This window comes from Maylandia zebra, unplaced genomic scaffold (assembly GCF_041146795.1).
Source record: "Maylandia zebra isolate NMK-2024a unplaced genomic scaffold, Mzebra_GT3a scaffold11, whole genome shotgun sequence".
In the NCBI taxonomy this organism is placed as follows: Eukaryota; Metazoa; Chordata; class Actinopteri; order Cichliformes; family Cichlidae; genus Maylandia; species Maylandia zebra.
In genome coordinates this window covers 125001-151016 of record NW_027490041.1, presented here as the reverse complement: position 1 = coordinate 151016, position 26016 = coordinate 125001, and the positions used below count along the sequence as shown (strand labels likewise).

The window sequence follows — 26016 nt, the reverse complement described above, 5'->3', positions numbered from 1 at the left end:
CAGATCCAGGACACGCTGGAGAGATTATATCTCTCGGCTGGCCTGGGAACGCCTTGGTGTTCCCCCGGATAAGCTGGAGGAGGTGGCTGGGGAGAGGGAGGTCTGAGCCTCTTTGCTTAGGCTGCTGCCCCCGCGACCCGGCCTCGGATAAAGCGGATGAAGATGGATGGATGGATGGATACTGGTGCAGTATCTAGAAAATGTGGGAAAATGCTGGCATCATATACAGTACTTAGCTACTTCTGAATAAATTATGATGGGACCCTAAAAAAATTATACAATAATGGATTTCTATACATTTTACATCAGATGAAAACGTTTGTTGTAAGATTCAGATAATTATTTATTAAAAGCGAGACATTTTAAATGAGAATAAGAAAGAAAAGTACTTCTTTGGCAATCGTGGCTCAAGAGTTGAGCGTTCGCCTTGTACTCGGAAGGTTGCCGGTTTGAGCCCCGGCTTGGACAGTCTCGGTCGTTGTGTCCTTGGGTAAGACACTTCACCGTTTGCCTACTGGTGGTGGTCAGAGGGCCCGGTGGCGCCAGTGTCCGGCAGCCTCGCCTCTGCCAGTGCGCCCCAGGGTGGCTGTGGTTACAACGTAGCTGCCATCACCAGTGTGTGAATGTGTGTGTGAATGGGTGGATGACTGGACTAGTAAAGCGCTATACACATAAAGGTCATTTACCATTCAATAACAGAGTCTGAATGAAGCTCAGGTGTTGATGCTGCTCACTGATTGGACGCTTGGTTTCAGCTCTGCTCTCAGTCTTTACTGCACAGGTGAAGGTAGAAAGTGTGACTGGATCTATAGACTGGAAACAGAGAAACATGCTGAACATTTGAAGCTTTGCAGCAGAAATGTTCATGTTACAAATACAGCAGAGCTGATCTGGGATCAGTGTGTTCACACCTGCAGCTACAACAAGGTTTCATGTCTCCACACGTCAGCATGTGAACTTTACTCTGACTCAGTCTGAGCAGTCAGACGGCATATTTTTAAAGTTAACACATCAGCACACACAGAGCTGAGCCCCTCCCACCTGTGCTGAGTTTCAGGTGGAGTCCCGCCTCCTTCCAGGAAGCAGCTCACCTGTGTGTCCGTGTTTAGTGTCCAGGTGTGGAGTGGAGCTTGTTGTTGGTGTGTGAAGAAACTGTAAGTTTGCTTTGTTTCCTCCTTTAACAGTTTATCTTTAGGAACTTTACTGTTTGTTCAGCTCGTGTTTGATTTCTTCACACAACAAACTGTGTGTGTTTGTATTTCCGGTCTCTCCATTAAAGTCAGTGTGTAATGTTTCCTGGCTAACATCAGCTGTGTGCAGCTTAGTTCAGCACAAATCTGCCGCTCCATAGTTCACGGTAACGGACTCACAGCTGGACCAACGAGGCCGAGTGTGTCCGCCACTCTGAGCTACGTTCGTGTTTGTGTACTTGTAGTTTGTACTTTGAGTTCACTCAGAGCCCACAGAGGACGCAGCGTACGTGATGACGTCACAGCCCTTTACCTCCTTTACTGTCACTGTGATTAATATTTACACACGAGACACCTGCAGAGCTCTGACGCTAAGCTAGCACACAGCATGCTAACACTAAGCTAATGCTAAGCTAATGCTAAGCTAGCCAAGAACAGGTGTGGAAAGGTTTTAGGAATATCACCAACTACAAGCCTAAAACCCCCCACTCCACTGATGACTTGCACTTGGCCAACACCCTCAACAACTTCTACTGCCGTTTTGACGAGCCATCAGGCAGCCTTCACACCTCCAACGGCCCCAACAATAGAGACACTTTGGACACTCATTCCCCCACCTCTCCCCCCTCCATAGAGCCATCACCACCTTCAAACACTTCACCTACAACACCCCCCTCCTCACCCCACACAAAAGAGGATTTCACACCACCTCCTCCGACCACAACTCTTCATATTCATGAAGCAGATGTGAGGAAGCAGTTTAAGAGTCTGAATGCTCGAAAAGCTCCCGGCCCAGACGGTGTGTCTCCTGCCACCCTCAGACACTGTGCAAACGAGCTGGCCCCAGTGTTTTCTGGCATTTTTAACTCCTCACTGCAGGCATGTCATGTGCCTGCCTGCTTCAAGTCCTCTACCATAATCCCTGTCCCCAAGAAACCTAGGATCACTGGACTAAATGACTACAGACCCGTGGCTCTGACATCTGTGGTCATGAAGTCATTTGAGCGCCTGGTTCTCTCCTATCTCAAGACCCTCACGGCCCCCCTCCTGGATCCCCTGCAGTTTGCATACAGAGCCAACAGGTCTGTAGATGACGCCATCAACATGGCCCTACACTTCATCCTGGAGCATCTGGACTCCCCAGGAACCTACGCCAGGATCCTGTTTGTGGACTTCAGCTCTGCCTTCAACACCATCCTTCCAGACCATCTCCGAGGCAAGCTTTCCCAGATGAATGTGCCTGATCCCATCTGCCGGTGGATCACTGACTTCCTGACGGACAGGAAGCAGCACGTGAGGCTGGGAAAGAATGTCTCGGACTCCCGGACCATCAGCACCGGCTCCCCTCAGGGCTGTGTTCTTTCTCCTCTGCTCTTCTCCCTGTACACCAACTGCTGCACCTCCACCCACCAGTCTGTCAAGCTAATCAAGTTCGCAGATGACACCACCGTCATTGGGCTCATCTCGGACGGGGACGAGTCTGCCTACAGGAGGGAGGTTGAACGTCTGGTGTCCTGGTGCAGCCACAACAACCTGGTGCTGAATGCCCAGAAGACAGTGGAGATTATTGTGGACTTCAGGAAGCACACAGCCCCACTCCCCCCCATCATCCTGACTGACACCCCCATCACCTCTGTGGACTCATTCCGCTTCCTGGTGTTAAGATTCAAGAATTGAGAAAGGGTACAAGAGGTGATCGAAAAATAACCACACTGGTCCGGCCGGGTGAAGTCAAACGAAGATTTTAATTCACATGTGGGAAGATCACTGAACACAGCAATTGATCTTCAACTTACTAAAGCACAAACAATTATTTTATAACATCAGGGTTTGTTTACTGACGCCCCTTCATGCGTCACAGATACATTTTATACATAGATCAGATCAACATCATCATGACTTTTCACCTAGAAAATCATCTTCTATTTTCATGGCTAGCCCTTCCTGTCTACCTTTCAGTTCTTGTCTTGTTCCTCTTTCTTGCCGAGACACCAAGAAACGGTTCCTCTTTTACCAAGACAATTTTACAGTTACAGCCAAACATAACTAACCTCTCCTCTAAATAAATCTAATTTAAAGTGTGTGTGTGTGTGTGTGTGTTGACCTCACATGCTCTTTGTGTCACCTCTTCACCTACTGTCTGTGTCTCGTCCTCAAATGCTCTTTCTCAATTCACCTGTTGCACTTCTGACCTTTTACCAGACCAGAAGCTCACTGAGACTATGTGTATGTCTTCTACTAAATAAATGTTTTAACCAAGAACCTCTACTAAAACCTTAATACAAGAATATGAACATATAAAAGATAATAAAATAAACTGATATAAGTGTTTTGTAAGCATGTATTGCAATTCCTTCTATGTTCTAGTTTTCCCTCAGCATGTATCACCTGAACAGTCACGTCAGTGAGGCTTACGACCTTTAAAGAACCTGAACATCAACTCAAATAAGCACAGATATGCAATATGTATAAAATAGTTATAACTGCACCTGAAATACAAAGTTAGCATCATCATAAACATCTTAAGGCCATCTTAAAGCTATCTATTACCTTGTTAAAGCAATGATCATACTGCAGATTATATTATGCTGGTAAAATACTTTTTGTTCATCCCCACAATTCCCCCTTACGACCTCTGGCACACCAGAGGTCGATACATAGGTTGTTGTTCACTCCTCAGTCCACTCGGCTACCTCCAGATCCATCATCGGCATCATGGACATAGGGGCCACCGCCCCAGGGTCCACTGCCTTTACAATCACTTTCTCTACCAACCTTCGGGCACAAGGAATGAGACAACAACCACAGGTCACCAAAATACCCACCAATACAGATAGAGACAACATAATTGACAGAACAAGCCCCTTCCACTTTCCCTTTTTTACTCTTTTTATTTGAACCACCCCTTTTCAAACTCTCAATTTGTTACCACTCCTTTCTGTAGGCGCGGCGATCTCCTCCTAGGCTGCTCTTCTTTCTTCGGCCTTCCAGGTAGACTACTGGTCGGCCCGTTACACAGGTGAAGAGGTTTATTCTGCCTCTGTTCCTTGACACCTGCGTTCCTTGAAGACGAATTTTCCTCCACCAAGCTCTCGTGTGCGGGTGCACACTGCGACCAGTGGTACCAGGTGTCGCCTTTCCCTTTCAGCTGGACTGCTGTAGCCGTCCGGGCGGTCACCTCATACGGACCAGTCCAGCGGGGCTCCTTCCTCTTTCGCTTAATGACCTTCAGCCACACTGCCTTTGCGTCCGGGACCTCTCCGTTCCCCGTGGGTCTCTCACAAGTGACCTGTTTTGTAAAGCTGGACACAAGAGCCTTCAACTCATTAAAACATTCTGCATGAGACCTGTTGCTTGTCCTGGGCTGCTCCACCGGGACCACTGTCCAGGGTGCTGGAAACTGTCTCCCAGTCAGCAGCTCATAAGGGGTGAAACCTGTGGATTGGTTAACAGAACATCTTATGGTCATCAAAGCAATGGGCAGGGCTGCGACCCAATTTAGCCCTGTCTGCGCACAAATTTTAGCCAACTTGTTTTTCAAATTTAGGTTCATCCTCTCTACCTTTCCTTGAGATTGAGGATGATAGACCGTCCCGAACTTATGTTGCACTCCCAACATCCTCTCTACCTCTTGCAAATCTTTATTCTTGAAGTGAGTACCATTGTCTGATCTAATTCTCTTGGGAAACCCATGCCTTGGAATGTAATGATTGATTAAGCACTTAATCACACTTTTCGCATCTTCACATTTGGTCGCCCATGCTTCGGGCCATCCAGTCAGAACATCCACACACACCAACAAATACCTCACCCCACCTGGGCCTGTATCAATCATGTCGGTATAATCAATCACGACCTCTTCTCCTGGCCTTTCTGGCATGAGAAACTTACCAGCTTCAGGTTTTACTGCTGGCTTTGGGTTGTGTGCCCCACAAATTAGGCACGTTCTGGCCTTTTCCAGTATCATCCTTCTCAAATCAGGATGCCACCATCGGCACAAATTTCTCTCCATCTGTTTCACTCCCACGTGACCAAGCCCGTGAGCCTCATTCACCTTTTGTTCCGTCATTTTGGCCGTTAAAGCGGGACGCCCATCTGGCCCCCTCCACAAACCGCCATCTTGCCAGGCTCCTTTGTTTTCCCACACCCCCTTTTCCTCTGGGGATGTCTCCTCCTGAGCCTGTCTAACTTCTTCCATGCTGTTAGTGCTAACCTCCTCTTCTGGGGTTACCTGCACCAGTTGTCTCTGTCCTTTGTAGCCCGCTGCTTCCTTTGCGGCTTCGTCAGCTTTCTGATTTCCTCTTGCCACCATACTGTCTGCTTGTGAGTGGCCTTTGCATTTTATAATACTTACCTCGTCTGGGTCCTCCAGGGCCTTTTCCAGTTCCTCCATTTCCTTTTTGTGACAGATGGGTGCATTAGTGGCCGTTCTGAACCCGGCTCTCTTCCACTGAACCAGTTCCACATGAGCTGCTCCAAACGCATATGCTGAGTCAGTGTAGATGTTCACTCTCATGTTTTTAGCCAGCCTCAGGGCTCGAGTTAGGGCTATCACTTCAGCTCTCTGGGCCGACTGTTGTCCCTCAATTTTTCCTGCTTCTTTGACCTGAAACTCAGTTCCTACTCTACAGACTACTGCATAGCCCGCTTTCAATCCTTCTTCATCTCTGTGGCAGCATCCATCTGTGAACCAATCCTCAGCTCCGTATATGGGCTCTGCCTTCAGGTCTTCCCTGATTTTTCCTTCAACCTGGGCTTTCTTAATACAGTCATGTGGTTCTCCTGACCCCATTAGGTCTGCCATATTTATTCCTTCATGTGTGAATATCAAATTTGGCGCCTCTAAAATTTTGCTCAACCTTTGTTGCGTCAGTGGAGTCATTGTGAATACCTGTGAGTTCACATAGGCCACTACACTGTGTGTGGTGAGCACTTTCAGTGGGTGTTCCCTCACTATATGTGCTGTTTTCTGAATTATCTTTGCTACTCCTGCTGCGTGTTGTGTGCATGTGGGATGCCTTGCTTCTGTTGAATTTAATCTTATGCTGACATACATAAGTACATCCCTACCTCCCCCTTTTTTCTGAAACAACACACCATTCACAACTCCCTTTGTTTCTGAAACATCAAGATAAAATGCCTCATCATAGTTAGGTGTGGCCAGATCTGTGGCTCTTGACAAATCCTGTTTTAGCGAAATGAACGCTGTCTCTGTGTCCGGCGTCCAAGGCAATTCAGCCTTCAGATTTCGAACACCAACTTTCTTGATCAGGTCCCTTAAAGGGGCCGTTTTACCCGCATAGTTCGGAATGAACTGCCTGCTGTAACCTGTCAAGCCAAGAAAGGAAAGCAACTCCTTCACAGTTCTTGGTTTTGGATGTGTCAGAATTTGGTCTCTGTGTGTGTTCATTAACCCCACTGATCTGTGTGCGATCACCCGGCCCAGGAATGTTACCTCTGGCCGGACCAACTGCAGTTTTTCTTTGCTCACTTTGAAGCCACACTCCGCCAATCTGTTCAACACCACGAGCGATGCTGCCATACAGGCCGCTGCTGACGGGGCTGCAATAAGAAGATCATCAACATACTGTATTAATGTACAGCCCCCTGGCAGTTGACATGGGGACAATGCCTCTTTCAACACCTGATTAAAAATTCCTGGTGAGAGTGCAAAGCCTTGTGGTAGGCGTGTGTACCTAAATTTGCGGCCTCTGTATGTGAATGAGAAAATGTCTCTGAGTGACTCGTGCAGTGGGAGACAAAAGAATGCATTCGCTAGGTCAATACATGTGAACCACTCTTGGTCTTCAGTTTTGTGCTTCTATTATGGTCTGTTAAATGGTATGTCAGACTTCAGCTGGAACAGGACAGGCGAACAATTAGCTAGACCTACATCTGTGGGCCCTGCGGACCACAAAGTACCAGGCAATTTTGAGAGCTCAGCTACTGCATCAGGATGATCCATTCTTTCCCTGCCATGTATTCTGGAGATTTCTTTATGTTCTAAGATCACTGCATCGTTGGACAAACAAGTTATGCGATATATTTTACATTTTGGTGCATACCAGACATTTGGAATTTGGGTGCTTTGCCAACATGCGTTGTCCAGCGCCCGCTTGACCATTGGTCCCAGATCTCTTGGCCCATGACCCTCGTGGACCGCCAATGTAATGTGAGGGGCTGAATCCTCTCCCACATTGTACCAAGGCAGTTGTTCATCAGTAAATTTCACAGCCGCGGCCACACCTTCTGGTCCAACATAAATGTTATGTGTTTGCACATTCCACGTCTGTCCCTCAAGATCAGACTGGAACTGTTCCCGATAGATATCGTTATCTTCCCTATCATAAAAGAGTGTAACGTGGAAAGGATCTCGCGGAGGGGAATAGACGGCCAGGCTCATTATCCAGGGTTTCCATAGCTGATAATGTCTCAAAATGCCTTCTTCCACTAGCCTCCCCCAGTAGATTTCGGCAGTGGGTTGTTCAGAGTTCTGGACTAGATATTGAGTCTTTGAAGGTGATCCCAGTTTCACAAGCAGGTCCCTGCCCATGAGATTTTCCAGGCACCTGTGAGGACACCACATATTGGTGCTTCAAAGTCTGTTTTCCCAGCTGTGTCAATGCTGGATCTGTCAATGGCAGTGTCATTGAAATCCCGGAAAAGCCTACCACATTAACTGTGTGACAGGAGAGTGTTGCACTGTCTGGTGTGTCTTTCAATGTTGAGTATGTTGCTCCAGTATCCACCAGGAAGGGCAATTCAGTGCCTTCCACGGTCATTGACAGCATGGGTTCTGCCGCCCCCCACTCTGTTCAGTTTCTCCGGGCTCCGTCAGTATTGCTCCCCCTCCCAGCCCCAGTCGGCTACTGGGTACTGGGGGGCTGGTGCTGCATTCGGGTTTGGAGCTTGATGTGCTCCCCTGTAAGCAACTCTTTGTCTTGGGGCTCCTTGTGCCTGGGGCTGATAGCCTCGCCTCTGATAATTTCGCTGCGATTCAGGGCATTCTCGGGACCAGTGTCCTTCTGCTCCACATCTCAGACACGCAGTCCAAGACACTCTGCCAGGATTCCCCGGATTCCGAGCCCTTTGTCCTCCCCTCACGGATCCACCACGCCCTCTCTGCGGTCCACCGGTCCCCCAATTCCCTACGGGTTGACGCTGCCTTGGTGCATTGGCGGGCCAACGGTCATCAGGGTAGAGACCCGGATCCTGATCTGGCCAGTCAGGCACAGGATCGGGCTGAGGCCTTGCCACCATTATAGTCTTATTTAGTTCTTTTTTCTTCGCATTATATTTTTCGCGAGCCTCACCCAGCTGCAGCCTAAGCAGCTGCGCCTGTACTTCATCTAACTCTTTCTTTTGTTTGTTCGTCAAATCCTGTTCCTGCTGAAGTCTGTGGGTCACATGTCTGTCCCACTGCACCGAGTCTGCAACGGCAAAATCTGGGTTCTTTTCCAAGTCAACTGCAACCTGGTTGGGCAGCCCTGCCAGCACTGCCGAACGAAAGCACGCTCTACTTTCACCCTCCTTCCCCGGATGTATTCCTGTTCCTAACAACCATTGTTCCTTTGCTTTAGCTAAACACTCTCTGGGTGTGTTTTTGGGATCCCAAATAATTTTTGGAATGGCTCCAGAGTTAGGAGTTGGGTCCTTCTCCCGGACTGCATCTGCTAAGTCATTCTGCACCTCATGATATTTCAGGTCATTTGCATATCTGGTTGTTTGAGCTATCTGCTCTACATCTGCTAACCCACCACCCAGCATACAACGTCCGGCCAAAGCGCGAAAATCGCCCAGCGCTAATTCTTCTCCTTCCCAATGTTCTCCCTTGGTTATTGGTGGAAGTTGTTTAACCAATGCTTCCAAATCTCTCACCTTATAGGCGCGATAAACTGGTTCGTTCTTTGGACCTGCTATTAGAGGCAGATTTAAACCAGGGTCAGGAGCTCCTTGTTCAAAACTCACTTTTCTACTCTTCCTCGACTTTCCTTTTCCCTTTGAGCTCCTAAATATGGGCTGTCTCTGTGCTTGGTCTCTCTTCACACTTCTTTTCCTCAAAATTAGGCTTGTACTTGGTTGGGGCTCAGGTCCTCCATCTTCGTCCTCCTTATCATCCTCTTCTTCTGATGACGTTGCACGGTCTTCATTCTCCTCTTCTGGCCCTCCCTGCATTACTCTCTGCTTTATAACCTCCAATGCCGTTAATGCCTCTATGGACGCACGTAGGGCCTCATGCATTTGTCCATACACTTCTCCTTCAGTTTTTAACACCAAGCTCAGAGGTATTTTATCACCCAGCCCTTTCTGTTGGGATGTAATAAGTTTACTTACCTCAACCTCCATCGCTTGGCACTCTTTCTCTGCTGCTTTTAATGCTCCAGGGGAAGCCAAACGAATAGCTTTCTTAAGCTGTTCAAGCTGATCCTTCAGAGGTTTGCATCCCCTTTTCCCACTAGGTGTCGCACCCGAGCTGTCAGCCATTCTCTGAAACACAGACTTACCTCTTCCAATGGCGTTGGTCGACTCCACCTTCTAGGTCTCGGTCACCCAGACACGCTTAACTTTCGGTTTCAGTCTTCGTCTCGCTGTTCTCGCAACCACTGGCTCCTCTTCCCCTGCTCGGTGACACACAAAGTTTAACCCAGCACTTTAAACGCTGTCCTCGCGTTCTCAAGCGTTGACACTCAATCAAAATTATTCGCCCTCAAAGTGTTAATATATGACACCAGCAACCCTTATGCGCGACGCGCTCACCTCCGTATACTTACCTCTCCAATAGTTCCTCGGATTAGTGTTTTTTCATTTATTTTAAACCCATTAGCGGCGCTGCGCGTCCCTTATATACTTTACAGCAACACACCCTCAAGGGTCCCTCAACTTGTCCCGTACTAATAAGTCTAAAACCAAGAAATCACCTTTATGACATTATGTCAAAGCTTTCTCCATGTTGCACAGCCTGCCACAGGTTTAACAAAAAAATCGCTGCCCGAGAAGGCTCCCACATATCAAGGTGGTCGTTTTCACAAACTTCCAGCAGACCCTCAAATAAACAAAAACAACGACCCAGGCAGGCTTCCAGTTCAGCCTCCTCAATTTCTATGCACACTGAAAACTCATGGGGAGATTCTTCTGTCTCCCCGTGTCCTACACAATTCACCTCCAAATGATCCCCTACAATTGAAATTTCAGTGTGGAATGACGCAGAGATTAACATTTCCTTATTTATTCACTATATGTAACCTGAATTTTCTCTCTCTTATCAAATAACAAAGGTTATCTTTACAATTTGTTATTGAACTACTAATTAAGTTGCTTTTTATGGTGTCAGTGATAAACTGCCCCTAAAAAGTCCACTTTATTGCGTGCTCATTGAGTTACTCCTATCAAAACTATTTAACAAGTTCAATTTACACATACTCATTAATTTGTCACGCTTATTAGTGGCTCATGGTTGCTTAAAGCCTATGTCTGACTTGACCACAGAGTTAGAGCATCATTCAATCCTCCCAGGATGACCACTCCACTTACTCTGCATCCAGTCAGCTCATGCATTAACAACCCTTGCAGACTGTAACCCTTTTATTTTTTTTTGTTTATGCCTTCAAATCCACCTTAAATCTTCTTACCTAAACGTTGGTTTTAAACACAAACAATTCTTATATTCTATTTTGAAACGTTGTCACCATTCATATATTTACAATGTTATTATTTACTAAGCCAGCATTTTAATCGCAGACATTTATCCACATTTGCAAACAATAGTTATAGAGCTGAATGACACACAAAACCGAAAGCATAGTCCTCTCATGCGCTCTGCATCTGCTGCCTCATTTGCATGCACACACTCTTCATCTAAGAATAGCAGCAGGCAGTCAGTGCATTGCTGACTCGACCCACAGAGATCTTTTTTATTACAGAGACGTCTTATATTTACAACTGCACAGATTTTAAACCTTTTAACACCTATCGAATTTCGACAAATTTAACATAACAGTTTAACCGATAAACTCCCTGAGTTTTTTGCGATCAATTAACCAGTATCTGTCCAACAGTTTCTGGCCTCATCTCTAAACTCCCTAACTCAATTTAAAAGTGTCCAACACCCAAGGTCCAACCTTTGCTGCCCAAAAAAGCGCAGATACCGTTCCAAACGGTAAGGAGATTCTAACTCCTAGTTATTCTGGAGTGCCCCAAGCTCCACAGTGACCAACTGACTATCCCTCTTCGAGGACAATGCATAAGCGTCCTTTGCATTGGCAAGCGTTACCTCTGAGCACTGCGCTTCCTACCAGTCCAACTGGCGTTCTTGAGTAATTTATAATACTTTGGAACAACAGTAAAACACCCAACCAAGTGTAAGACTGAGGCAGGTCCAACCTTATAATCAAAAAATAACCAAATTCCCTAACCTACTAAACGGTCCAACCGCATTCAATCATTACCAGCAGTCCAACTGCTTTAAATCCTCAGATTCTTATCAAAATCAAAACAGACATGCACCAGTAACTTCAGTGAGTAGACTTAAATTTTATCATGTCCAATTTGGCACACTTTGGAAATAATTCAACAGGTAGTGCCTTACCTTTTGGATAAGCCGGCTTATGCCCACTCACTTCAACCACTGGAATTCATGTCTGCCCGTCTGACCACCTCGGACCACCGCTCACACCTCCACTTTTTTCCCTTACTCAACCACCGGACGAAGCCCCCAAATGTTAAGATTCAAGAATTGAGAAAGGGTACAAGAGGTGATCGAAAAATAACCACACTGGTCCGGCCGGGTGAAGTCAAACGAAGATTTTAATTCACATGTGGGAAGATCACTGAACACAGCAATTGATCTTCAACTTACTAAAGCACAAACAATTATTTTATAACATCAGGGTTTGTTTACTGACGCCCCTTCATGCGTCACAGATACATTTTATACATAGATCAGATCAACATCATCATGACTTTTCACCTAGAAAATCATCTTCTATTTTCATGGCTAGCCCTTCCTGTCTACCTTTCAGTTCTTGTCTTGTTCCTCTTTCTTGCCGAGACACCAAGAAACGGTTCCTCTTTTACCAAGACAATTTTACAGTTACAGCCAAACATAACTAACCTCTCCTCTAAATAAATCTAATTTAAAGTGTGTGTGTGTGTGTGTGTGTTGACCTCACATGCTCTTTGTGTCACCTCTTCACCTACTGTCTGTGTCTCGTCCTCAAATGCTCTTTCTCAATTCACCTGTTGCACTTCTGACCTTTTACCAGACCAGAAGCTCACTGAGACTATGTGTATGTCTTCTACTAAATAAATGTTTTAACCAAGAACCTCTACTAAAACCTTAATACAAGAATATGAACATATAAAAGATAATAAAATAAACTGATATAAGTGTTTTGTAAGCATGTATTGCAATTCCTTCTATGTTCTAGTTTTCCCTCAGCATGTATCACCTGAACAGTCACGTCAGTGAGGCTTACGACCTTTAAAGAACCTGAACATCAACTCAAATAAGCACAGATATGCAATATGTATAAAATAGTTATAACTGCACCTGAAATACAAAGTTAGCATCATCATAAACATCTTAAGGCCATCTTAAAGCTATCTATTACCTTGTTAAAGCAATGATCATACTGCAGATTATATTATGCTGGTAAAATACTTTTTGTTCATCCCCACACTGGGTACCACCATCACCCAGGACCTGAAGTGGGAGCCCACCATCACCTCCGTCATCAAGAAAGCCCAGCAGAGGATGTACTTCCTGAGGCAGCTGAAGAAATTCAACCTGCCAACACGGACGATGATGCAGTTCTACACTGCAATCATCGAGTCCATCCTCACCTCCTCCATCACCGTGTGGTACGCTGGAGCCACTATCAGGGACAAACAGAGACTGCAGCGTGTTGTGCGCTCTGCTGAGAAGGTGATTGGCTGCAGACTCCCATCTCTGCAGGACCTGTACACCTCCAGGACACTGGGGCGTGCAGCTCGGATCTCAGCTGACCCTTCTCACCCTGGACACAGTCTGTTTGACCTGCTCCCCTCAGGCAGGAGGCTCCGGTCCATTCGCACCAGAACCTCTCGCCATAAGAACAGTTTCTTCCCCTCTGCTGTTGGACACATGAACAATAACCGTATGACTGTTCCCACCACTAACACATGACCCTACGCTGTGTTCACTGCATCATTCCATGTTTGGCACTGATCACCACCTGCACTCATGTATATATCTTTCTACGTAGCACTTTAATTCTTATTCTCATGTATATATCTCATGTATATCTCATGCACATATCTTTCTACGTAGCACTTTTAATTCTTATTCTTACTTTTATTTTTTCATGTCTATTTAAGCGCAATTTATGACACTATGTTTGCACTGAAGCACCGCAGCAATTTCCTAATGTTGTAAACCTGCTCAACATTTGGCAATAAAACCCTTTCTGATTCTGATTCTGATTCTGATTCTGAGAATCACTAAATTCTTCTCATCCCTGTCAGTATCATACATGTGCTGTATAATGTGATAAATGTAGAGGTGCTGGCTGTTCTCTCACTCTGCTGTTTAGCTGTAAAGGACGCCTCCCTGCCTTTGTCTCATTCATGACCTTTAATAGTCTCTTCTAACATGCAGAGATCTGTATGATCTGTTTCATAGAGTCTAACCAGCCTGTACAGGTAACAACAACAGTCACTGCATCACTGACACACAAACGTCATCTCTGTCAATAACAACATTCATACATGGAATAAAAACACATCAGTGGATCATTGCTGGAGCTGATGTTTGTGCTCCTGGTGCAAAGGCTCTCAGTTTCCTCCTTGAAATAACATCAGTGGTGGGTCAGCGACATGCTTTCTTTCCCTCTCAGGTTTAAATATCTGGGACTCTCCACCGTTTGGTTTTAGAGCTGAAGAAGCTTCTCTGATGAAACGTCTTCCAGAAACTTAAAGACGTCTCTTTTCTCTCCAAGCTCCTTAGATCACATGACCTGGATGACTGAACCTACAGACATATTGACCTGGTTTCTAGGTCACATGACAGGTCAGAGGTCAGCGACTGTAACTCAGTTCCTCCTGTTAATGTGAACTCACTGAGTGTTTGTGGTTTACCTCTCAGACTGACTGAAGATGATGATGGAGGAAGAGGAGGACAGAGCAGAGTCTGCAGGGTCCAGCTGTCCGTCTGTGAGGAGTGACCGGTCCAAAGAACGACCTCCAGACTTCAGTGGTGAACCTGGAGCAACGAGGTCAGAGAGCTGAACTCACTGAGTAACAGAAATAATTCTGCACTGACATTATAATCAGTGTTGACTCTGGTTGATTGTCTGACTGTGTTTGTGAGCTGAGAGGAAATGAAAATGAGTTTGTAACAAAAATCAGTTTTGTCCAGTTTTCCTGTAAAAAGCTGAACTCTAATCTAAGAGGATGTTACTGACAGGAAACAGCTGCATTATCTGCAGTCTGTGTGATCACAGCTGCTTCAATCATGTTTGTGTCTGCAGAGGTCAGAGGTCACAGTCTGCAGGGTCCAGCTGTCCGTCTGTGAGGAGTGACCGGTCCAAAGGTGGAAATCCAGCCTTCAGTGGTGAACCTGGAGCAACGAGGTCAGAGAGCTGTGATGACTCCTTTACATGTTTGTGCTTCCTGGATAAATATGACCTGAAACATCCTCAGATTGTTACAAAGATCCATTAAAAAGAAAACATCCATCCATCCATCCATCCATTCGCTTCCGCTTATCCTTTTCAGGGTCGCGGGGGGCGCTGGAGCCTATCCCAGCTGTCATAGGGCGAAAGGCGGGGTACACCCTGGACAGGTCGCCAGTCTGTCGCAGGGCCAACACATAGGGACAGACAACCATTCACACTCACATTCATACCTAGTGGCAATTTGAATTATCCAATTAACCTATCCCCACAAGCTGCATGTCTTTGGACGGTGGGAGGAAGCCGGAGGACCCGGAGAGAACCCACGCAAACACGGGGAGAACATGCAAACTCCACACAGAAAGACCCCGGTCTGATGGTGGAATTGAACTCAGGACCTTCTTGCTGTGCGGCAACAGTGCTAACCATCGTGCCACCGTGCTGCCACAAAAAGAAAACAATGAAAGAGAAAAGATCCAAATGTTCGACTTGGTCATTTGCTGTTTGAGGACAGTGATGCTCATATCTGTGGGGAAAGTGTGACCTGAGTGGGTTCATGTTTGTCTTTAAAGAACAGAGCTGCTCTGATTCTCTTTGTGTCTGATCTGTTAAACAGTCTGAGAGGTCACACAGAGACCCAGCAGCTAAAGCCTGGATCATACTGGCTGCTGTTACTCCATCAGGACAACACTGAACCACAGTGGTGTGGATGTAGTGGATAAATCCCACCATACTGATGCTCAGAGTTAACCACAGGGAACAAAACCAGATGTTACCTTCAGATTGTGACCTTTGGAGTGGACGATGCAGATTTCAATAGAGAATAAATGTTGTTGTTTTTCAGCTGTGAAGAAAGAATCTAATTTTCTGAACTTAAGAATTTATGATGCTGGAAACAACATGGAGACTATAACACAACATTTCCACTGTGTTCATAGAATGAATGTAAAACTGTCAGACATTCATTAAATATGCAAAATGTCTACAGAAGCATCAGAGGGTCAGACGTGAAGCACTCAGTGATTTTGATCAAATGACTCATCAGTTATTGATCTGTACTACACTGATCTACCACGTTAGTAAAGCTGGTGTTCTGGTGGTGGAGGGAGACTCGGATCATGTTCTGGTTTTGGAGCAGTGATCTGCTGATGGTTCAGTTTGATGAGCTTCTTCAAAATCATCCCTGACATCACCACTGAAAGGACGTCCATGAAAACACACTGAAAATTACTGATATGTTCACAATCTGAGAGTTTAAAACTTGACAGACTTGATTCAGATGAAGTTATTTGAGCAGAAACTCCTGGATCTTTATCCTGTGTTGATCTAATCCTTCATGGTTCCTCCACAGAGTGGACCAGCAGAGCTCAGAGGTTCCCAGTGGTCAGTCTGCCCAGCAGCATCAAACACAGCTGGACTCCATATTTATGGTCTGTACATGTACAACAACTACTGTTACATCTGTTCTGTTCACAGTCATCTCCATGCTGCTCTTTGTAGACCAGTGGATCGTCAGTGTGTCCAACATGGATCTGATGTTTGGCTCCATGATTTCAGTCTGATTGGCTCATTCATAAATATTCTGTTCCAGCTGCTGGAGGACAACATCATCACTTTTGTGAAGAACGAGCTGAAGAAGATCCAGAAGGTTCTGATTCCAGATTACCCAGAATGCTTAGAGAGTCAGAGGAGCAGCAGCAGAGAGGCGTTTGTGAAGATCACAGTGGACTTTCTGAGGAGAATGAAGCAGGAGGAGCTGGCTGACCGTCTGCAGAGCAGTAAGAGGATTTATCTAAAGATTTAAGCTGCTGGATAAATGAGACATTTAAGCAACATGTTTTAAAGATTAGTTCTTTTTGGAATTGAGTGTTTATTTTTCTTCTCATTCAGAACTTCAAGCTGCAGTTTGTCACCGTAACCTTAAATCCACCCTGAAGAAGAAGTTCCAGTGTGTGTTTGAGGGCATCGCTAAAGCAGGAAACCCAACCCTTCTGAATCAGATCTACACAGAGCTCTACATCACAGAGGGAGGGACTGCAGAGGTCAATGATGAACATGAGGTCAGACAGATTGAAACAGCATCCAGGAAACCAGACAGACCAGAAACAACCATCAGACAAGAAGACATCTTTAAAGCCTCACCTGGAAGAGACGAACCAATCAGAACAGTGCTGACAAAGGGAGTGGCTGGCATTGGGAAAACAGTCTTAACACAGAAACACAGCCTGGACTGGGCTGAAGACAAAGCCAACCAGGACATCCAGTTCATATTTCCATTCACTTTCAGAGAGCTGAATGTGCTGAAAGAGGAAAAGTTCAGCTTGGTGGGACTTGTTCATCACTTCTTTACTGAAACCAAAGAAGCAGGAATCTGCAGCTTTGAAGACTTCCAGGTTGTGTTCATCTTTGATGGTCTGGATGAGTGTCGACTTCCTCTGGACTTCCACAAAACTACAATCCTAACTGACCCTAGAAAGTCCACCTCAGTGGATGTGCTGCTGATAAACCTCATCAGGGGGAAACTGCTTCCCTCTGCTCGCCTCTGGATAACCACACGACCTGCAGCAGCCAATCAGATCCCTCCTGACTGTGTTGGCATGGTGACAGAGGTCAGAAGGTTCACTGACCCACAGAAGGAGGAGTACTTCAGGAAGAGATTCAGAGATGAGGAGCAGGCCAGCAGGATCATCTCCCACATCAAGACATCACGAAGCCTCCACATCATGTGCCACATCCCAGTCTTCTGCTGGATCACTGCTACAGTTCTGGAGGATGTGCTGGAAACCAGAGAGGGAGGACAGCTGCCCAAGACCCTGACTGAGATGTACATCCACTTCCTGGTGGTTCAGGCCAAAGTCAAGAAGGTCAAGTATGATGGAGGAGCTGAGACAGATCCACACTGGAGTCCAGAGAGCAGGAAGATGATGGAGTCTCTGGGAAAACTGGCTTTTGATCAGCTGCAGAAAGGAAACCTGATCTTCTATGAATCAGACCTGACAGAGTGTGGCATCGATATCAGAGCAGCCTCAGTGTACTCAGGAGTGTTCACACAGATCTTTAAAGAGGAGAGCGGACTGTACCAGGACAAGGTGTTCTGCTTCATCCATCTGAGTGTTCAGGAGTTTCTGGCTGCTCTTCATGTCCATCGGACCTTCATCAACTCTGGACTCAATCTGCTGGAACAACAACAGAGAATCTCTACATGGTCTAAACTATTTAACAAACTAAAACTTCAATCTCTCCACCAGAGTGCTGTGAACAAGGCCTTACAGAGTCCAAATGGACACCTGGACTTGTTCCTCCGCTTCCTCCTGGGTCTTTCACTGCAGACCAATCAGACTCTCCTACGAGGTCTGCTGACACAGACAGGAAGTAACTGGCAGACCAATCAGGAAACAGTCCAGTACATCAAGAAGAAGCTCAGTGAGAATCTGTCTGCAGAGAAAAGCATCAATCTGTTCCACTGTCTGAATGAACTGAATGATCGTTCTCTAGTGGAGGAGATCCAACAGTCCCTCAGATCAGGAAGTCTCTCCACAGATGAACTGTCTCCTGCTCAGTGGTCAGCTCTGGTCTTCATCTTACTGTCATCAGAAGAAGATCTGGATGTGTTTGACCTGAAGAAATACTCTGCTTCAGAGGAGGCTCTTCTGAGGCTGTTGCCAGTGGTCAAAGCCTCCAACAAAGCTCTGTGAGTAAATCTGTGATCATGTTTATTTTTAAAATGTTGATTAAAAGTGGTCATAGATTTCTTCCATGACAGATCCATGTCCTAAAACCATGAGACAGCGTAGTTGTATAGTATAAAAGAAAAAAGGAGAACTTTTGACCACAATATTGTAACTTGAATGAACTTTTGATACAGCCTTTAAACATAAAATTTATGAACAGAATCAGTGACAAAGGGCAGCCCTGGTGGAGCCCATCACCCACCGGACTTATTACTATCCAACGTATTGCCGGCTATGCCAACCAAGCTCTTGCAATGGTTGTAAAAGGATCGAATGGCCCGTAGCAATGGCCATAAAATGTTTCTCAGTTTTATTATTTTCAGTCACATCTGTTTTTGATTATTAACTGAATATTTTAAAATTCAGGCTTTTTATGTTATACAAAACATCATATTTTCTTATGTCTTGTATTGATTCTGAAGGAATAGTTTTCATCAGTATCGCAGATACCAGCCTGAATTTTACTTTGTATTGGATCAGGAAGGAAATCAGTGGCATCACACATCACTTACAGCAACTTCAGTACCTCTTCATTTTAATAAACTGGGGGGAGTTGCACCAAGATTCAGTATGAGATAAAGAATTATTTTTAACTGTAAGGTTGGAGAAATCTGTTTTTGGAAATTGGAAGAACAGGTCATCTTAAAAATCACTGCATTGTAGTTTTATTCAGGCCCCTTCAATCTGTGATCGCTGTTGCTTTGCATTGTAAATGCTACTATTACAAAAGTCACAAATATTAGTGTATGTGTGTGTTATTGGGTAATAAACCAAAAGAACAGAATCTACCAGCACCTCACTGATTTCTGCTTAAAAACAACAAAAACAGCAATAAAGCTCTGATTTGTTTGGTTGATCTTGTCTCCCTTCCCGCTTGATGTCAGACTGAGTGGCTGTAACCTGTCAGACAGAAGCTGTGAAGCTCTGTCCTCAGTCCTGAGCTCCCAGTCCTCCCGTCTGACAGAGCTGGACCTGGGTAACAACAACCTGCAGGATTCAGGACTGAAGCTTCTGTCTGCTGGGATGAAGAGTCAATACTGCAAACTGGAAACGCTGAGGTCAGATCAAGCGATATCGATTTTTTTTTCATCAATTAACATCATTTAATCAATTTCATTTGGAAAAAATTTACATTGTGTGTATGTTTTGTTTTTTTAATGAATCCATGCAAGTCACAGTAAACTGCCACATTTGACTTTTGTAACATGAGGCAATAAGGATTCCAGCATGTCCTGGAAACATACATGCCAACCCTCCCGATTTTTCCGGGAGAATCCTGAATTTCAGTGCCCCTCCCGAAAATCTCCCGGAGCCACCATTCTCCTGGAATTCTCCTGATTTTCCACCAGGAAAACAAAATAGAAAAACCATATCCCAGAATTCATAGCGCGGCCCAGCCAATTCCAGTTTCCAACAATGGCTGCAGCTACTTAGTTTTAATATTGCTCTTATTACTCTTTCTGGGTCACAAAATAAACTTTTAACATATTTTCAGGCGAGAATGTCGTATGTTTTGTTTTTTTAATGAATCCATGCAAGTCACAGTAAACTGCCACATTTGTCTTTTGTAACATGAGGCAATAAGGATTCCAGCATGTCCTGAAACAGTGTTGAAATATTGTAAATGTAGTAGCTCCTCATGGCACCATGAATACTTTAACACAAGTGTTTCATGTCTTCTTGTCATCCTTTCTTCAGACTGAGTGGCTGTAACCTGTCAGACAGAAGCTGTGAAGCTCTGTCCTCAGTCCTGAGCTCCCAGTCCTCCCGTCTGACAGAGCTGGATCTGGGTAACAACAACCTGCAGGATTCAGGACTGAAGCTTCTGTTTTCTGCAGTGGAGAGTCCAAAGTGTACACTTGGGATTCTCAGGTCAGGATTCAGTCTTTTCTGATGATGATTTAAAACCTGAGTCAGGTCGATAAATGGCTTACTCATTTACAACAGACATGATTTGTTAAATCACCTTATATATGTGTGCTTAAGTTCTGTGCTGCTCTGATTTATTGCCCGTGCTGTCTTTCAGTTCAGCTTTGTCGAGTCTCTGGTAGGATTTCTTTTACATGACCTGTGTAAAAACAAAACAGGAAACACATTAAGCTGAAGTAAGATGCACAATTTGAAAAATGGGGCACAAAAAATGTTGCTGCTTTCTGGAAAGTGCGTCTAAGAAGACCCAATGGAGAAAGTGAAGAGAAAAATCAAAGGTTAAGAAGAAGAAAATGGCAGAGGCAGTTTCTTTTGGACTGCCTGCAGATGGGGCGAGACTCTAGAAACAGGGATGATTGGAGAAAATGCAAAGAGGCCAGGAGATGAATACTCTGGTGTTCTGGGGATAGTGGGAGTGAGAGGGAGAGATGCCAGTAAATGATTTCAAGGATAAATTTCAGAGAATCAGAGCTAAGAAACCAAAGCAAGTGGGGAACTACAAACATGTGGACAGACTCATAATTAGGCCAAAGACACATTAAAGGAATTATTACAGGTTTAGAAACAGGGATGGATATGAAGGAGCTTAGCATGAATTTGCATTGAGGGAAAAATAGCAACGAGCATCAGAGGAAACAGTTAGGAAAACTAAGAGGATGTACTGGCAGGAATACTGCAGTACTTTAGGAAGAACTACACCAGTTCAGAATGTGTGGAGTACAGTAAAGAACATGAATGCAGACAGGAAACAACAGCAGCTGTTGTAAAGTAAATTCAAACTCCTTCATTAAATGCAGCTGGTTGAGTTGAAAACAATGGAGACTGATTGTGTTACGTTGTTTATTCTCTATAGAAATGGAGCAGAAGGAGTGCATGCAGAGCTGGACGTGGGCTGTATATACATGCGTGTATCTGTGTTGTCTGTGAGCAGAGAAAACAAAGCGCTGGAAATGTCCAGTGTATCATAAGCCAGCCAGTCCTGTTACTGCAATTCACTTCTTCACCAGAAAGTGTCACCATCAGGCTTCAACAGCAGTTTCCAGTATTAATAGTGTTAATGAGCTACAGGTCGTATGGATGGGAAAATGTAGAGATGCTGGGCAAACAATATGATCAAATCCACAGTGGGAATAATTGAAGTGATGACGGCAGGTGTAGAGAACAAAAATGAATCATATTGAAATGTTAAATCGGGAAAATCCTGGAGAAGAGGATAGTTCTAATGTTCAGTTTGTAATGTTGAATTCAACACAGCTCTTAAATGCATAAAAATGACTTCACCTGACGTCAGACTGAGCAATCGGATTAGCTACTGATATTGATTTAACCCTTTTAGACCTACCATAGAACCAAGTCCGCCAGAGCTTATATTATATTTTTAGATGCTGTAGAGCCATTTTTGGGAGCATTTCAAGTTACTATACATCAGTACAACCATTACAGCCTAAATTTTAATAATATGTATGTATTAAGTGCATAGTAATTACATAAATTGCAAAAAAGTGCAATAAACTACAAAAAAATTGAAAATCGTTTTTGTTTTTTTAACATATATTTCTAGTTAGAGAAATTTAAGAGGCTTATCCCTCAAAACTGTAAATACAAAAAAGTTGCACAAAATAGTTTCCCACCACAGGAAATTTATTTTGAGTGCCTTCATAGTTTTATTTTTGAAATACACCAATTTTTATATACTGCAGCAAAAATGAAAATAAATATTATACTGCAAATTTGCAAAATAACAGCATATGCATCAAAATAAACTATTTCCAGCAGTGCAATATGAGTCCTAAGCATATGTGGAAGGAAACTGTAACCTAGGACAAGCTGATGGCATAAGATGTAAGTACAATTCCTCAGGTTTTATATGCAAAAAAAAATATTGCGCTAGCTCACGTGGTTACAGTGCTACCGGGATTTAAAAATATTTGCACAAAACGGAGTGTGCCCACTCTGACCAGTTTTAAAGGGTTAAAGCAAGAAAATATGGTATTAGCATTAGCTGCCAATTCCTATTCACCTAAAATTAGCATTACCTGCTAATGGCAGTCTAGTTAGCATTAACTCCTCACTAATGTAATGCTAATTCACATCAAATTATCTTTAGCTTTAGCATTAGCTGCTAGCTTCAGCCTACCTAGCACTAGCTGCTCACATTGTTAAAAGGGAAGAGAAAACCATATTAGCATTAGCTGGTAATAATTATTCACCCCTAATTAGAATTAGCCACTAATGGCAGCATACTTAGCATTAACTCCTCACATCGTTATAATGCAAATGAGGTTAACTTGAATTAAATTAGACTGCCGTTATTAGCTAATGCTATTTAGCAGTAGCTGCTCACATTGCTATAAAGCAAAGGAAAACGATATGAGCATTAGGTTCTAATGCGTATTTGCCTTAAATTAGACGTAGGTGCTAATGGCGGCCTACTTAGCATTAGCAGCTCAGATGTTGTAATGCTAGGAAAAAGAGTGTTAGCATTAGCCGTTCACATTGTTATAAAGTTAAGGGAAATAGTGTTAGCATTAGCTACTCACATTGTTAAAAAGTGTTAGCATTAGTGCATAATGCTAATTCACATCAAATTAGCATTAGTTAATAACGACAGCCTATCTAGCATTAGCAGTTAATGTTGACCTTGGCCCACTGGAAAAGTTCAGAACTAAAGATTTAGGAGTGTTTCTCGATAGCTCTTTCTCATTTGAGAAACAAATAAATGTTGTTATTAAAACCAGCTGTAAGCTTTATATTGTTGATTGTCATTTCCCATATGGAAAAGATATATAAATCTTATAAAGTTTGTATCTGTCTTGTGTGAAACTTGTATGAAAAGCATACAAGAGTGAAAACAGATATAAGATCCCTTGAAAAATTATATAATGAAACTTGTATGTTTTCGATACTTACTAAAACAATATATGAAAGTAATGAGAAAGTGGCCACTTTCGTGAGTATGACTTTCATCATATAAGTTTTTAGTCTTTTCCATATGGGATATGCTTAAAAATATTTACTCATACATGCTTAGTTTTATAATCGATTGGATGATGATAGAGGTTCGATCCTCAGTAGTCTGTAAAGACTCTGTGTGCCTTCCAGAGTGCTCTGGCATGCACACACCACTTGGGGCCATGAGAGAGGTCGTACCCTCTCTTACTGATTTATGGTGTAGGACAGGGGTCTCAAACTCAATTTAGCTGGGGGCCGCTGCAGGCAGAGTCTGGGTGAGGCTGGGCCGCATTAGGTTTTCCACAAGAAAGGCATGGTTAAAAAATTCCAATCTTCTCAAATCTCTTTATTTTTATTTTTTAACACAAAATATGAAAAATGAATAAACAAATTAAGAATTAATAAGAAAATAAATCAATCTGTAATACATAAATAAAATAATAATAAGATATTTTTAGTCAGTGAACTTGTGTGTATCTTTCAGTCTTCTATATCTGCATTGTTTAGATTGAAATGTCTGTATTAACAGTTCTATAACCTTCTTCTGAACATGAATGGAACACTGTAGAAAATGAACTGTTCTTCTGAACATGGCTTCTCTTGCCTACTCCTTGCTGCTAGAGACCTGGCAGCGTTTCCTCTCGCATAGCCGAGCCAGATTTGGCCTGAGGGAGGAAGCAGTTGCGACCCTCAGTATGTCTTGAAGATGATCATCCGTAAGTCTGGACCTGTACTTGGACTTATTGAAGTTCAAAGTGGAGAAGAGCTTTTGGCACAAGTATGTGCTACCAAAAAGGCACATGGTCCGCTTGAACATTCGGGAAAGCCGAGGGAAACTAGGGCTCAAGTCTCTCAAAAATTGTCCAAGCTTGTCTGCTTTTCCACTCACCTCCCTGAACTTTGCTTTGAGTTCAGAGTTGCACTGCAGCTCAATGAGCTCCATTTGAAGCACAGAAGGGGCATCTTGCACATCAAAGGAGAAGGGGTCCGCAAAAATGTGAAAGGTGGCTCTGTGTGTCTTGAAGTCAGCAAATCTGTGATCAAATTCCTCCTGTAGCCTCAAAATGACATCAACATACTCGTCAGCACTGAATGGTGTGCCTGCATCCACGAGTGCCTTGCATGCTGGGAAATGGCAAAGGTTTGTCTGAGAGAGCTGAGCTTTCCAGAGCGCCAGTTTTGTGGAGAATGCTCTCACGTTGTCATAGGCAGCACTGACAAGTTGCCCCTGGCCTTGTAACGTCTTGTTCAGTACATTAAGCTCATGTGTCATATCAACAAGAAAAGCTGAGTCCATGAGCCATTTGGGATGAGTTAGCACAGGAACACTAACTCCATCCTTCTCCATGAAGGCTTCACTTCTGCTCTCAACTCAAAAAGTCTCTTTAATACATTTCCCCTGCTGAGCCAACGTACCTCAGTGAAGTCGAGCACATCCCCATATTCTGACTCCATTTCCTCTAAAAAAGCTCAGAACCTTCGGTGCTTTAAGCCCCTGGATCTGATTTGGTTGATGCATTTCACAACAATAGACATCACATTGTCAAACTTCAGGCATTTGCTGCAAAGGACCTGCTGATGGATGATGCAGTGCAGAGCAATGGCCTCCTCCACGCCTTCCTCTTCCAGTTTGTTTTGTGCCACCAGTCCATTTTCCCTCCCTGTCATTGATGGCGCTCCATCTGTTGTTATTCCAACAAACCTCTTCCATGTCAAACCAACATTCTCAATGGCATCACACAGCTTGTAAATATCTGCTGAGCGGTGGTCTGGCCATGCATTGGAATTACTGTGAGCAGCTCCTCCATCACTTCAAAACTGTCATCAACACCACGGACATACATTGGGAGCTGGGCAGTGTCGGTGATGTCTGTGGTCTCATCAAGAGCGACTGAGTATACACTGAAACATTTGGCTTTCTCACACAGTTGGTCAGAAATGTCACTTGACAGGTCAGAAATGCGATCTGCTGCGGTGTTGGCAGAAAGGCTGATGTTGCTAAACTGACCTTTCTTTCCCGGACAGACTATATTTGCAGCCTGCAATATGCACTTTTAGACAAATGCACCTTCTGTGAATGGCTTCCCTGCTTTAGCAATCATCTCACTAACCACGTGGCTCCGACTGCTGCATTATTCTCTTTGGTTGCTTTCTTGGAGAAATCTTGCTGCCTCAGTAGATCTGTTTTAAGACTGGCAACCCGGTTCGCTCTCTCGTCTCCCTGGTATTTTGCATCCAGCTCAGCATGTCTAGTTGTGTAATGACGTTTCAAATTGTATTCCTTGTGCAGCGCAACTTTCTCTGTGCAAATGAGACAGGTCGGGGTGCCCCTGTGCTCAACAAAGAAATATTGCATTTCCCACTTTTCCTGAAATTGTCGGTGCTCATCACCAACCTTTCTCTTCACCGCAGGCTTTGAAAAAGACATGTTTGGGGCTATGTGACATTTATAATTCTACTTGGTGTCACTGTCGCATTGAAGTTTCAATCAAGCGTTTAGCTGACGGACGGGGAACGTCTCAACGCGTAGAGAACGTCATTTCTGCTTCTTTTTCTTGCAACCGT

At 44.3% G+C, this 26016-nt stretch overlaps 1 protein-coding gene across 1 annotated transcript; it reads left to right on the top strand.

Moving 5' to 3' along the window:
• The first annotated feature begins 973 nt into the window (after positions 1-973).
• LOC112434531 (protein NLRC3-like) lies at positions 974-21930 on the top strand. The gene is made up of 10 exons (XM_076881346.1): positions 974-1154; positions 14165-14235; positions 14311-14440; positions 14696-14797; positions 16191-16269; positions 16431-16617; positions 16730-18530; positions 19455-19628; positions 20269-20442; positions 21353-21930. Exons 3-10 carry the CDS (start codon positions 14322-14324, stop codon positions 21465-21467), a joined length of 2751 nt encoding a protein of 916 aa, XP_076737461.1. The 5' UTR covers positions 974-1154; positions 14165-14235; positions 14311-14321; the 3' UTR covers positions 21468-21930.
• The last annotated feature ends 4086 nt before the right edge of the window (positions 21931-26016 follow it).

Bases quoted from the DNA above. Each gene is read 5' to 3' on its own strand.
- LOC112434531 (XM_076881346.1), top strand. From the start codon at position 14,322: ATGATGATGGAGGAAGAGGAGGACAGAGCAGAGTCTGCAGGGTCCAGC. The intron at 14,798-16,190 runs GTCAGAGAGCTG...GTTCCTCCACAG, and splicing joins GGTGAACCTGGAGCAACGAG to AGTGGACCAGCAGAGCTCAG. The intron at 16,270-16,430 runs GTCTGTACATGT...ATTCTGTTCCAG, and splicing joins AGCTGGACTCCATATTTATG to CTGCTGGAGGACAACATCAT.